We start from the raw sequence: 14,772 nt of genomic DNA, 5'->3' as shown, positions 1-14,772 counted from the left end.
CAGCTAGAGCACATTCACCTAACTGATATACATATTGATGAGAACTTATCAGAGTAAAAAGGTGGTAAGGAAATAGAAATAGGCAGTTTTACATTTAAAAACAAAAATAGGAAGAAGACAAGATGGCGCTGGAGTAGGCGGAAATACCAACATCCACCTCCCAGAACCAAGTGGATTACAAACTAATTTTAAGAACTATCATCTGGAAAAACCAACTTTGGACTAAACTAAGAGGACTCTTCAACCAAGGAACACTGAAGAAGGCACACTGAGACTGGTAGGAAAAGCAGAAATGAGGAGAGGGCTGCCCAGCTCCCCAGAGTGAACAGCAGCCCAGAGAGACTCGCGTGGTGGGAAGTGAATTTAGCAGAGAGGGGAGGGTCCTGAATCCCAGGAACAAAGCCCCAGCATGCAGCTCCAGAGCCTCGAAGAGGTGTATGGACAGTATTTAGCTGAAAACAACTCAGGATACTGTTTGTGAGAGACTGATTTCTCAGACCCAGGATTCTTCTTAAAGGGACCACGCAGAACACCTCTCTCACAACCACTCACCTGGGGCTTCGGGGAATGGGGAGAGAGGAGAGGACCAGAGTAGCAGGAAGAGAATGTAATCTAGCAGGCACAGGGAGAAACATTTTGGGAGACAGCCACCCTAACCTCTGGGAAGTGTCACTCCCCATATCTGAAGTGAATATTTCCCCTGGAAGCAGCAATACCAGCAAAGGGAAGCAGGACAGCAGCCAAACAAGCTCTCCCACCGCACTCAGAGCAGAGTCACTTAGAAGCAGGAAACTTTCAAGACTACAATAGTGAGTGTTAGGGTCTGAGCTATAGCGCCCCCTCCCACATGGCTGAGGGCTCACCGGAGGGCGGGCAGTGGCAGGACATGGAAGCGCGGTTCTGTCGGCAAGGGCGGAAGCCAGCTGGCCACCACTGGGCCCAGGTGTGAGCTCAGTCTTGCCTGGCTGGGGAGGAGGGGGCATGCAAAAGCAGCCAAGCCCAGCTGCAGGCAGCCTGCAATCCATCCTGTGGAAGAAGGGCGGGAATCCCAGAAGGGGTGGAGAACAGCCCTTGAGCAAGGGAGCAGGAGCACAGCCTTGCCCCGCCCGTGGAACCTAGGCTTGCGACCTAACTTGGGAGCCGGGTCCTCCCGCGGGGATGTAGCCAAAAACCCAGAAAAGGCAGAGTCCCGCTATTGAGCGTGGGCACGTAGTCCCACCTGGCCTATGGAGCTAAGGCTTGCAGCCGTCCCACCAACGGGATCCTCCTGCAAGGGTGAGCCAAAAGCCCAGAGGCAGGTGGAGACCCGCAACTGAGCAAAGGTGCTCACCCCTGACCTCGGGGCAGAGCATAATGCCACCCACGGGGGCAGGGCAGGGCAAAGGCCAAGGCCCCCAAGGCTTGAACACCCAAGCACTTGATCACAGCCACTCCCATGAAGGAAAGGCGGAAACCAGAGCAATAGTCCAAGTGGGCAGGCACCGGCAACGCCCCTACCCAAACGCCCTATGCAGCAACAGCAGGGGGGGTGGGCCTGCAGACAGACCATACAAAAAGAACAGAGGCCACACCCAGTGGACTACAGTGGCCAAAACATTCCTTCACACCAGGGGTCCCCAAACTACGGCCCGCGGGCCGCATGCGGCCCCCTGAGGCCATTTATCCGGCCTCCACCGCACTTCCGGAAGGGGCACCTCTTTCATTGGTGGTCAGTGAGAGGAGCATAGTTACCATTGAAATACTGGTCAGTTTGTTGATTTAAATTTACTTGTTCTTTATTTAAAATATTGTATTTGTTCCCGTTCTGTTTTTTTTACTTTAAAATAAGATTGTGCAGTGTGCATAGGGATTTGTTTATAGTTTTCTTTATAGTCTGGCCCTCCAACGGTCTGAAGGACAGTGAACTGGCCCCCTGTGTAAAAAGTTTGGGGACCCCTGCTTTACACAGAGAAAATGAGAAGGCAGAGAAATGCAACACAAATGAATCAAGAGAAATCACCAGAAAAGGACCTGAATGAATCAGATATAACCAAATTACCAGATGTAGAGTTTAAAATAACAATTGTTAGGATGCTCAAAGATATTAGAACAACAATAGATGGTCATTACGAACACCTAAATAAAGAGATGGCAAATATAAAAAACAGACATTGAAAGAATAAAAAAGAATCAGTCAGAAATGACAAATACAATATCAGAAATGAAGAACACAATGGAAGGAATTAAAAGCAGGATGGATGAAGCTGAGAATCGAATCAGCAAATTAGAGGACAAGATAAATAAAGGCATGGAAGCAGAGCAGAAAAAAGAAAAGACACTCAAAAGTCTGAGGAAACTCTAAGAGAGCTCTCTGATATGAGAAATTTCTGATATGTTATTTCTCATGAAGAGAAATAACATCCGCATCATAGGGATTCCTGAAGAAGAAGAGAAAGAACAAGGGATAGAGACTTTGTTCAAGCATATCATAGCTGAAAACTTCCCTCAATTAAGGCAGGAAAACATCTCACATGTTCAAGAAGCACAGAGAACTTCATTAAAGAGAAACCCAAAAAAAATCAACACCAAGACACATCATAATTAAAATACCAAATTTAAGTGATAAAAAGAAAATATTAAAGCTGCTAGAGAGGCCCTGGCCGGTTGGCTCAGCGGTGGAGTGTTGGCCTGGCATACGGGGGACCCGGGTTCAGTTCCCGGCCAGGGTCCATAGGAGAGGCGCCCATTTGCTTCTCCATCCCCCTCTCCTTCCTCTCTGTCTCTCTCTTCCCCTCCCGCAGCTGAGGCTCCATTGGAGCAGGGATGGCCCGGGCGCTGGGGATGGCTCCTTGGCCTCTGCCCCAGGCACTGGAGTGGCTCTGGTTGCGGCGGAGCAACGCCCTGGAGGGGCAGAGCATCGCCCCCTGATGGGCAGAGCATCGCCCCCTGGTGGGCAGAGCCTCGCCCCTGGTGGGCATGCCAGGTGGATCCTGGTCGGGCGCATGCGAGAGTCTGTCTGGCTGTCTCTCCCCGTTTCTAGCTTCAGGAAAGGAAGAAAAAAAAAAGCTGCTAGAGAAAAAAAGACTATCACCTAAAAAGGAGCCCCCATAAGGATGACTTCCAACTTCTCAACAGAAACACTTAAGGCCAGAAGGGAATGGCAAGAAATATTCAAAGTAATGCAGAACAAGAGCCTACAACCAAGATTATTTTATCCAGCAAGGCTATCATTTAAAATTGAAGGAGAAATAAAAAGCTTTCCAGACAAAAACAATCTCAAGGAATTCACTACAACCAAACCAAGGCTGCAAGAAATCTTAAGAGGCCTGTTGTAAACAGACCAAGGAGAAAAAGAATATAGCAAAAGAGGAATACAATTTTAAAGAATAAAATGGCAATAAAAAATTACATATCAATAATAACCTTAAATGTAAATAGATAAAATGATCTAATCAATAGACATAGGGTAGCTGCATGGATAAGAAAAGAGGACCCATACATATGCTGACACACCTTAAAACAAAAGATGCACATAGACTGAAGATAAAAAGATGGAAAAAAATATTTCACATAAATGGAAATGAAAAAAAAGCTGGGGTAGCAATACTTATATCAGACAAAATGGACTTTAAAACAAAGAATATAGTTAGAGATAAAGAAGGTCACTACATAATGATAAAGGGAGAAATCCAACAGGAAGATATAACCGTTATAAATATCTCCACACCTAATATAGGAGCACCTAAATATATAAAGCAGACTTTGATGGATTTAAAGGGCGAGATCAACAGCAATATTATAATAGTAGAAAATTTCAATACCCACCTAACATCACTAGATAAATCCTCAAGAAAGAAAGTTAACAAAGAAACAGCAGTCTTAAAGGACATACTATAGATCAACTCGATTTAATAGATATCTTCAGAACATTTAACCCTAAAACTGCAGAATATACATTCTTTTCAAGTGCTTATGGTACATTCTCTAGAATAGACCACATGTTAGGGCACAAAAGTGGTATCCACAAATTTAAGAACACTGAAATCATATCGAGCACTTTCTCTGATCACAATGGCATGAAATTAAAAATCAACCAAAACAGAAAAACTGAAAAATACTCAAACACTTGGAAACTAAATAGCATGTTATTAAATAACGAATGGGTAAACAATGAGATCAAAGAAGAAATTAAAAATTCCTAGAAACAAATGATAATCAGCATACATAAACTCAAAATTTATGGGACATAGCAAAAGCAGTCCTGAGAGGGAAGTTCATAGCATTACAGGCATACCTCAAGAAGCTAGAAAAAGCTCAAATAAACAACTTGACTCTACATCTAAAAGAACTAGGGCCCTGGCCGGTTGGCTCAGTGGTAGAGCGTCGGCCTGGCGTGCAGAAGTCCCAGGTTCGATTCCCAGCCAGGGCACAAAAAAGAAACGCCCATCTGCTTCTCCACCCCTCCCCCTCTCCTTCCTCTCTCTCTCTCTTCCCCTCCTGCAGCGAGGCTCCATTGGAGCAAAGATGGCCCGGGCACTGGGGATGGTCCTTGGCCTCTGTGCCAGGCACTAGAGTGGCTCTGGTTGCAACAGAGCGACGCCCCGGAGGGGCAGAGCATCGTTCCCTGGTAGGCAGAGCGTCGCCCCCGGTGGGCATGCCGGGTGGATCCCGGTTGGGCGCATGCGGGAGTCTGTCTGACTGTCTCTCTCCTTTTCCAGTTTCAGAAAAATACAAAAAAAATAAATTAATTAAAAAAACTAGAAAAAGAACAGCAAGTAAAGCCCAGAGCTAGTACAAGGAAGGAAATAATAAAGATCAGAGCAGAAATAAATGACATAGAGGCTAAAGAAACAATACAGAAGATCAGTGAAACCAGGAGCTGGTTCTTTGAAAAGGTAAACAAGATCGATGAACCTTTAACAGAACTCACCAAGAAATAAAGAGAGAGGACTCAAATAAATAAAATTAGAAACGAGAGTGGAGTAATAACAACTGACACAACAGAAATACAAAATATTGTAAGAAAATACTATGAAGAACTGTATGCCAAAAATAGACAACCTAGAGAAATGAACAAATTCCTTGAAACATATAATCTTCCAAAAATTAATCTGGAAGAATCAGAAAACCTAAACAGACCAATTACAACAAATGAGATTGAAACAGTTATGAAAAAACTCCCCAAAAAGAAAAGTCCTGGGCCTGATGGCTTCACAAGTGAATTCTACCAAATATTCAAAGAAGAGCCCTGGCTGGTTGGCTCAGCGGTAGAGCGTCGGCCTAGCGTGCGGAGGACCCGGGTTCGATTCCTGGCCAGGGCACATAGGAGAAGCGCCCATTTGCTTCTCCACCCCTCCGCCGCGCTTTCCTCTCTGTCTCTCTCTTCCCCTCCCGCAGCCAAGGCTCCATTGGAGCAAAAGATGGCCCGGGCGCTGGGGATGGCTCTGTGACCTCTGCCCCAGGCGCTAGAGTGGCTCTGGTCGCAATATGGCGACACCCAGGAGGGTTGCAACATGGCGACGCCCAGGATGGGCAGAGCATCGCCCCTGGTGGGCAGAGCGTCGCCCCCTGGTGGGCGTGCCGGGTGGATCCCGGTCGGGCGCATGCGGGAGTCTGTCTGTCTCTCCCTGTTTCCAGCTTCAGAAAAATGAAAAAAAAAAAAAAAAAATTAAAAAAAACAAAAACAAAGAAGAACTAACCTCTATCCTTCTTAAGATATTTCAAAAAATTCAAGAGTAAGGATGACTTCCAAGCTCCTTTTATGAGGCGAGTATAATTCTGATTCCAAAACCAGGCAAAGATAACACAAAGAAAGAAAATTATAGGTCAATATCCCTGATGAATTTAGATGCTAAAATCCTCAACAAAATATTAGCAAACCGGATCCAGCAATATATGAAAAAAATCATACACCATGATCAAGAGAGATTTATTTTGGGGAGGCAAGGCTGGTACAATATTCGCAAATCAATCAATGTGATTCATCACATAAACAAAAGGAACGAGAAAAACCACATGATAATTTCAATACATGCAGAAAAAGCATTTGATAAAATCCTGCACTCATTCATGATCAAAACTCTCAGCAAAGTGGGAATACAGGGATCATACTTCAACATGATAAAGGCCATCTATGACAAACCCACAGCCAACATCATACTTAATGAAAAAAATTAAAAGCAATCTCCTTAAGATCAGGAACAAGGCAGGGGTGCCCCCTGTCACCACTCTTATTCATCAGAGTTCTGGAAGTCCTAGACAGAGCAATCAGACAAGAAAAAAAAAAAGGCATCCAAATTGGAAAAGAAGAAGTAAAACTATCATTATTTGCAGATGATATGATATTGTATATAGAAAACCCTAAAGTCGTAGTCAAAAAACTACTGGACCAGATAAATTAATTCAGCAAGGTGGCAGGATATATAATTAATACTCAGAAATCAGAGGCATTTTTATACACTAACAATGAACTCTCAGAAAGAGAAATTAAGGAATCAATCCCCTTTACCATTGCAACCAAAAAAAATCAAGTACTAGGAATAAATTTATCCAGGGAGATTAAAGACTTGTATTCGGAAAATTATAAAACATTGATAAAAGAAATCAGGGAAGATACAAACATGTGGAAGCATATACCGTGCTCATGGTTAGGAAGAATAAACATCATTAAAATGTCTATATTACCAAAGCAATTTATAAATTCAATACAATACTGATTAAAAGACCAATGACTTACTTCAAAGATATAGAGCACATATTCCAAAAATTTATATGGAACCAGAAGAGAACATGAATAGCCTCAGCAATCTTGAAAAGGAAGAATAAACTGGGAGGTATCACACTTCTGGATATCAAGTTATATTATAAGTCCATTGTACTCAAAATAGCCTGGTACTGGCATAAGAATAGGCATATAGATCAATGGATCAGAAATGAGAACCCAGAAATAAACCCATACTTTTATGGACAACTGATATTTGACAAAGGAGGTAAGAGCATACATTGTAGTAAAGACAGCATTTTCAACAAATAGGGTTGGGAAAATTGGACAGCTACCTGCAAAAAAATGAAACTAGACCACCAACTTAAACCATTCACACAAATCAACTCAAAGTGGATAAAAGACTTAAATGTAAGCCATAAAACCATAAGCATCTTAGAAGAAAACATAGTCAGTAAGCTCTCTGACATCTCTCGCAGCAATATATTTCCTGATTTGTCTCCACAGGCAAGTGAAATAAAAGACAGGTTAAACAAATGAGACTTTATCAAACTAAAAAGCTTCTGCACAGCTAAAGACAATAAGAACAGCATAAAAAGACAAACTACACAATGGGAGAATATATTTGACAATGCATCTGATAAGAGGTTAATAACCAAAATTTATAAAGAACTTGTAAAACTTAATACCAGGAAGACAAACAATCCAATTCAAAAATGGGTAAAAGAAATGAATAGACACTTCTCCAAAGAGAACATACAGATGGCCAATAGGCATATAAAAAAATGCTCAACATCACTAATCATTAGAGAAATGCAAATTAAAACCATAATGAGATATTATCTCACACCAGTCAGAAAGGCGCTCATCAACAAAACAACACAGCATAAGTGCTGGCGAGGATGTGGAGAAAAGGGAACCCTCCTGCACGGCTGATGGGAATGCAGACTGGTGCAGCCACTGTGAAAAACAATATGGAGATTCCTCAAGCAATTAAAAATCAAACGGCCTTTTGACCCAACTATACCACTGTTAGGAATATACCCCAAGAACACCATAGCACTGTTAGTAAAGAAGAAATGCACCCCCATGTTTATGACAGCATTGTTCACAATAGCAAAGATCTGGAAACAGCCCAAGTGTCCGTCAGTGGACAAGTGGTTTAAAAAGCTTTGGTACATATATGGAATACTACTCAGCCATAAAAAATGATGACATCGGATCATTTACAACAACATGCATGGACCTTGGTAACATTATACTGAGCGAAATAAGTAAATCAGAAAAAACTAAGTACTATATGGTTTCGTACATAGGTGGGACATAAAAATGAGACTTAGAGACATGGACAAGAGTGTGGGGGTTACAGAGTGGGGGGAAGGAGAGGGAGGGGGGTGGGGGAGGGGAGGGGCACAAAGAAAACCAGTTAGAAGGTGACGGAAGACAATTGGACTTTGGGTGAGGGGAAAGTAGCATAATCAAATGTCAAAATAACCTAGAGAAGTTTTTTCTGAACATATGTACCCTGATTTATCAATGTCACCCCATTAAAATTAATAAAAAAAAGAATTTGTTTCACGGCTAATTCAAGAGTTAGAAGAATAGTATAAGGATGTTGATTCTGCTTCTCAGGCCACATTCTACAAAAGGGCCCCCAAGAAAATTGGTGATTTGTCTCCTCTGATTTTGCCAAATGGTTTTAAAAAAATAGGTCAGGAATGCCCTGAAATGGAACTAACAATACATTGGCATAAATTTAAAGGACTTTTAGATACTGGGGCTGATGTATCTGTTATTGCTAAGCTACACTGGCCTCCTTCCTGGCCCAGTCATGCAGCAGCCACAGAATTACAAGGTATAGGGCAGAGTAAATTCCCTCAACAAAGTTCTAGTTTTTTACATTGGAAGATTAAGAAGGTCATTCTGGATTTTTTTAAGCCTTATGTGCTCCCTGAATGGCCAGTTAATTTGTGGGGTAGAGATATTTTGAAAAATACAGGAGCGTTGCTTGTCAGTCCTAATGGTTTAGTGCAGGGGTCCCCAAACTTTTTACACAGGGGGCCAGTTCACTGTCCCTGATACCACTGGAGGGCCAGACTATAAAAAAACTATGAACAAATCCCTATGCACACTGCACATGTTTTATTTTAAAGTAAAAAAACAAAACGGGAATAAATACAATATTTAAAATAAAGAACAAGTAAATTTAAATCAACAAACTGACCAGTATTTCAATGGGAACTATGCTCCTCTCACTGACCACCAATGAAAGAGGTGCCCCTTCCGGAAGTGCGGTGGAGGCCGGATAAATGGCCTCAAGGGGCCGCATGTGGCCCGTGGGCCATAGTTTGGAGACCCCTGGTTTAGTGAGAACTCAGATGCTTGATCTGGGATTTTTGCCTACTAAGGGACTAGAGAAAGAACAGCGAGGAATTCTCACCCCCATACAAATGTCACCCAATACCAGAAGGTGTGGATTAGGATATCAAAATTTAGCATAGGGGCCTTGGTAGCTTCTGCTACCCCAATAATGCATTGTGCAGACCCAATTACTTGGAAATCAGATAATCCTGTATGGGTAGATCAATGGCCCTTTTCTCAGGAGAATCTTAGGGCAGCTGCTCAATTGGTATAAGCGCAGCTGCACCTTGGGCTCATTGAACCATCTAATAGCCCATGGAATACACTTCCATATTTTGATCTTGTTGCCTCCTGGGTTATCAAGGGGCATAGGCGACCCTTACAGCTTATAGGTTTTGAGCCTCAAAATTATTGTTGTTCCTTTTTTCAAAGGATCAACAACAATGGCTCTGGGAAACTTCCACTAAATGGCAAATCGCTTTTCCAAATCAATGGACAACATTATACTGAAACAGTCAACTTAAAATCAGGTCAAAGACTAGAATTATATGCCATTATCATGGCTTTTCAGCATTTGCCATATTCCTCCTTTAATATATATAAAGACAGCAAATACTTATGGTTTTTTCCACTATAAAGACTGATGACTTAGGGACAACTGCAGATTAACTATTTCAGCAGTTTCTTCTTCTTCAAAGACTTACTTGTATGTCAACACAGAGCTCCATGTTTATAGCATATACTCGAGCTCACTCCATGCTCCCTGGAGCTTTAGCACAAGGGAATGCCCTTGTTGATCAAGCTACCCAAAAGAAAATTATTTGGAGCAACCATGACAGATCAAGCAATTCAGTCTCATACTATTCATCACCAGATCGCTGCAGCCCTGTGTAAACAGTTTCAACTTTCTCGAGAAGCAGCACAGCAGATTGGTAAATCCTGTCCAAAGGGTCCTATACTACAATCTGTCCCTTCATTTAGAGTTAACCCTCAAGGACTCCTACCAGGACAACTTTGGCTAATGGATGTTACTCATATATCTTCATTTGGCAAACAGTTCTATGTCCACGTTACAGTGGATACCTATTCTGGATTTATAGTAACCTCTGTCAGAACAGGAGAGGCTGCTAAGCATGTTACAGCTCATTGTCTGTATGCATTTTTCTATTATTGGACTTCCTAAACTGGTTAAACTGACAATGCTCCTGCATATGTAGCAAAAGCATTTACTGTATTTTGTCAAACTTCTCGAATTATGGGTATTTCTTACAATCTTTAAAGTCAAGGTATTATTAAAGTGTACCCAGAAAATATTTTAAGGTCAATTTAAAAAAATTTAAAAGGGGGGAGTCATATCCTGGAACTCCTATGATCTACAATATCATGCTTTTTACTTTAAAAAATTTAAATTTCTTTTGAACAGGAGACGCCAAATCTTTTTTCTCCTGCAAACTTCTACCTTCTTTTATTTGATCCAGCTAATAACACTGTTTTGTCTTTTTCCAAATAGCTCGAGATATACAGAAAAGGTTTATATAGGTGGATGGGGATCCTCAAACCCCTCAGCGAGATCTTTTGAGCATGGTTTTTAAGGTACTGAGGGGCAGAAAAAGCCCAATAGAGATCAGGTGAACTACCAGCTTTTAGGATATGCCCTTAAAGGCTCCAACATCCCAAAGGGGTCTCATAGGATTCCATCTGGGTCCTGCTTCAATACTGGAAAGCAAGGTCATTGAGCTAAAGCCTGCCAGGCTTACATGCCTCTGCTGTGAGGAAAAAGGGACACTCAAAGGGAGGCTTCCCCCTCGCTCCTCTAAGGGAGGGTTCAGTCTCTTCCAGCCCTGCTCCAGCCACTTATGACCTAACCTTGCCCAGAATGCTGGGGTTTGCCACGGAAGGTTGAAGGTGACCAGGGCTGTCGGCCCCATCTACGACACTGTGGATGAGCCTAGGGTATTTCTTCCAAGAAGCAGGTAAACTGATCTCATTTGCACAAGGGCCACTTAACTATGTTTTGCCTGAATAGTCAGGTTTTTTATTCTTCCCTCAAAGACCTCTGTTGTGGGTGTTGATAGTCCTATTTTCTGCTGCTTTGTTTAATATATAGTGTTTCCTTTATTCCTCCTACTTCAATGCTCCATTCATATTTCAGGCTGAGACCTACTTCTAATTTAGAGCTCTCTTTCCCCCTTTTGCCAACTTCTATTATGAATCTACTTTTGCCACCCAGCTTAGTGTATCCCAAGGTTCTCTTTACCAAGCCACAGTCGCAGAGCTCCAGGGAAAAGCAACCTGGTCTCCTCTCTCTAGGCAGAGGAGAACAGAAGCTCCATATCCACACATGCTGCAATGGCTTTTCCAGTCTACCTGAATCATTACCAGCTAGAAGCAGTGGTCATTGGGACTTGGACGTGAGCTACAAAGTATAGAATTGCGACAACAATTCCAGTGCCATGTGGACTTTTCCTGGATGAGGACTTTTCCTGGACTCCTGCTTCTTGTGACAGCTCCTAATGGACTGAACTGGGGTTAGGTTTCATTTTTAGGGATTTGGCATGGTGTTGGTGCCAACTTGGACTTGGTGAACATGTTAAGGACACTAATATTTTATGGATTCTTGCTGTATTGGCCAAGAGTTTGCTTAAAGGCTTTAATCAATGTAAAAAAAATAGAAGACTGGATAAAGAAGATGTGGCACATATACACTATGATATACTACTCAGCCATAAGAAAAGATGACATCGGATCATTTACAACAAAATGGTGGGATCTTAATAACATTATACAGAGTGAAATAAGTAAATCATAAAAAACCAAGAACTGCATGATTCCATACATTGGTGGCGCATAAAAACGAGACTAAGAGACATGGACAAGAGTGTGGTGGTTACAGGGGGGGGGGGAGGGTCACAAAGAAAACTAGATAGAAGGTGATGGAGGACAATCTGACTTTGGGTGATGGGTATATAACATAATTGAATGACAAGATAACCTGGACATATTTTCTTTGAATATATGTACCCTGATTTATTGATGCCACCGATTAAAATTAATAAAAATTTATTTATTAAAAAAAAAAACAAAATAAAGCTTAATCATCAGTATGAGAACAAAAGGTCCACAATAATATAATTAGCAGGCAATTCAAAAAGGTAATAGAGTTTATATCAACTTTTAAGTATAGTAGACAAAATAAATATTGGCATGGTTATCTAACCATGGAAAATAAAATGAACACAATATCGCATACATGTTAGTAGAAGCAAACACACTGCCTTTAGTAAAAAGTCTACATAAAGTATTTAGTCTTTGATTTGGATCTAAACTTTTTTCATCATTGTACCAGGTATATAAAAAACCTGTTTAAGCAATATATGTATTCAGAAAATGTTAGTAATCTCAAAACCTTATATTTAGTTTTCACATAAGGAAGAAAGATTTAAGATGCAGCTCTCCAACATAAAACAAATATATTATTTTATTCTTCACCCAGACCCTGAAATCTTCATCAGACAAAACAATTAGACCAAAATTCCTTGAGGACAGAGGCTATGTGTACCTTTCTGTTCTTCTGAATCTGCAGCAGCCAACACTATCCCTGGCACATTCCTGATACTCATTACTTATTTACTTACAATTTGACGGAACGAAATACGAAGTTATCTGAATATTTCAAATTGTAATTTTATTTTCCTCATATTAACCTATAGGAGTTTGCTTACAGTAATGTTTGCAAATTGGATATATTTTTCATTCATTATTTAAGAGATAATACAATAAATACTGTGAACTCTATAAATCAGGAGGGGGTGTAATGAGCTAATGAATAAATTTACATAATATATACAAGCCAATTAAGAGTAGCAGCCCACACTGGGTTTCCATATGTATTGTCTGAAGACATAAGCGAACCACCATTATACTGATGACATATTCCAGTACTAGTAGATCAGGCCAATTGCAGAGAGAATAAAAACCTAATGATAAAGAGACAAAACAATTCCAGTATTAACTGTAAAATTCTTATTTTTATGTAAGAAACTCAAAACCTCCCTCCTGTTAGTTTCCTGGGGCATGTGCCTGTCTTGGTATTTTTAATTTTTTTTTTGAAAGAAAAAGGAAGTGAGAGAGAAGCATCAACTAGTTGTTTCACTTAGTTGTGTCATAGATTGCTTCTTATATATGCCCTGACTGGGGCTGGAACCAGTGACCTCAGGGTCGAACTGAAGGCCCCAGGATCCAGAGGCAACCATGGGATGAACCTGAACCTGCAACCTCGATGCTCTGAAAGGAGCTCTATCCACTGTGACACCAGCCAGGGACTAACTTGGCATTTTCATCGTGTATAACAGAATTCTAAAACTTTTTACTCTAGGACTCCTTTATACTTTTAAGTTTTTGAGGACTTCAAGAAATTTTGTTTATATAGAGACTATATTTGTCATATTCAAAATTAAAACTGAGAAAAATTTAAAAGCTTTATTAGTTCACTTAAAACCAAAAACAAATCCAAATATAATAACACAAATAATGCATTCCATATAAAAAATCATTATTTATTAAGGAAAATGTTTTACACTTTTACTAATCTGCTTGTTGGCTGGCTTGAATAGAAACCATTGGATTCTTATTAGAGTCTGCACTCAATCACATGTGATGTTATTTTACCTGAACTACATTAATAAAATCTGGCCTCACACAGGTATTGAATTGAAGAAGAGATACCTTCAGATCACCCCAGATGCCTCAGGAAGGCCCAGGGGTCCTCATTCCACACTTTGAAAATCACTGGTCTGTAATATCATCTGTCATATGACTATTGTTCAATGACCATTTGCCACATTAATGAAAAGTTTAAAGAAAAAGAAATTTTCAGACATATATAACATATATCCAAACATACAAATGATTTGTACATTTTTTTGATTCAACTGATAACATTCATTATAGATGACTGTTTTGCTGCAGTGAAATGTTTATTAACTCAATTTCTCAATTCACCCTGACTATATTGGGATGCAGATCAAAGGAAGGATGGTAAGAACTAATGAGTGAACTATAAAAATAAAATATGTAAGTTCTAAACCACTTTATTGAACATAAACTGGATTATAATATTTTTAGTATCTTATATGCCATTTCTAAAAACCAAAAGAAAAAACTGTACTCATATTTTTGGCACTTCTGTTTTAAATATTAACAGAAATTAACTGAATGCCAGGGAAAATATATGGATTGAAACATTTTACAATTTCCAAAATAATAATTTTTATTCTTTAATAATAACCTTAAATTCAGAAATAAAAATATAATTTTTAAGATTTTATAGATTTTGTAATATTATCTCTATTTGACAAAGAATAAGATGACTTACTTTTCCTTTTCTTGAAGCTGACATTCCTGAGTAGCCATTTTAGGTCCTGTTCCGAGATTTTTCTGCATCCTTTGCTTCCTCTTTCTACTTGGTGCAATATCAGTGACATCAGGACTTGAAATGATGGAATCATCTTTTCCTAAAGTAGGTAAAATAAAATGATATAAAAATGTGATCCAACAAAATTATGCATATAATTTGTGAGTAAAGTATCAGTTTGCTGCTTTAGCACTGATACAAAGCGACACAAATAAAGATAGTAAAATTAGGCCCTGGCCAGTTGGCTCAGTGGTAGAGCATTGGGCTCCTGTGTAGAAGTCCCAGGTTCAATTCCTGG

General features: G+C 40.3%; 1 protein-coding gene across 3 annotated transcripts in view; it reads right to left on the bottom strand.

Annotated features, from left to right (window-relative positions):
* Nucleotides 1-14,772, bottom strand: part of XRCC4 (X-ray repair cross complementing 4) — a 385,456-nt gene that overhangs the window by 144,017 nt on the left and 226,667 nt on the right. For 2 of the 3 annotated variants that reach the window (XM_066273726.1, XM_066273727.1), the window contains exon 7: nucleotides 14,436-14,574. In XM_066273726.1, the coding sequence (XP_066129823.1) occupies nucleotides 14,436-14,574 (139 nt within the window). Of the gene's footprint in view, nucleotides 1-12,156; nucleotides 13,039-14,435; nucleotides 14,575-14,772 lie in introns of those variants that run through there. The other variant, XM_066273728.1, reaches the window with a different exon arrangement.

This window comes from Saccopteryx bilineata, chromosome 4 (genome assembly GCF_036850765.1).
Source record: "Saccopteryx bilineata isolate mSacBil1 chromosome 4, mSacBil1_pri_phased_curated, whole genome shotgun sequence".
Classification (NCBI taxonomy): Eukaryota; Metazoa; Chordata; class Mammalia; order Chiroptera; family Emballonuridae; genus Saccopteryx; species Saccopteryx bilineata.
The sequence above is the reverse complement of the archived record's forward strand: the minus strand, read 5'-3'. Positions and strand labels throughout refer to the sequence as shown.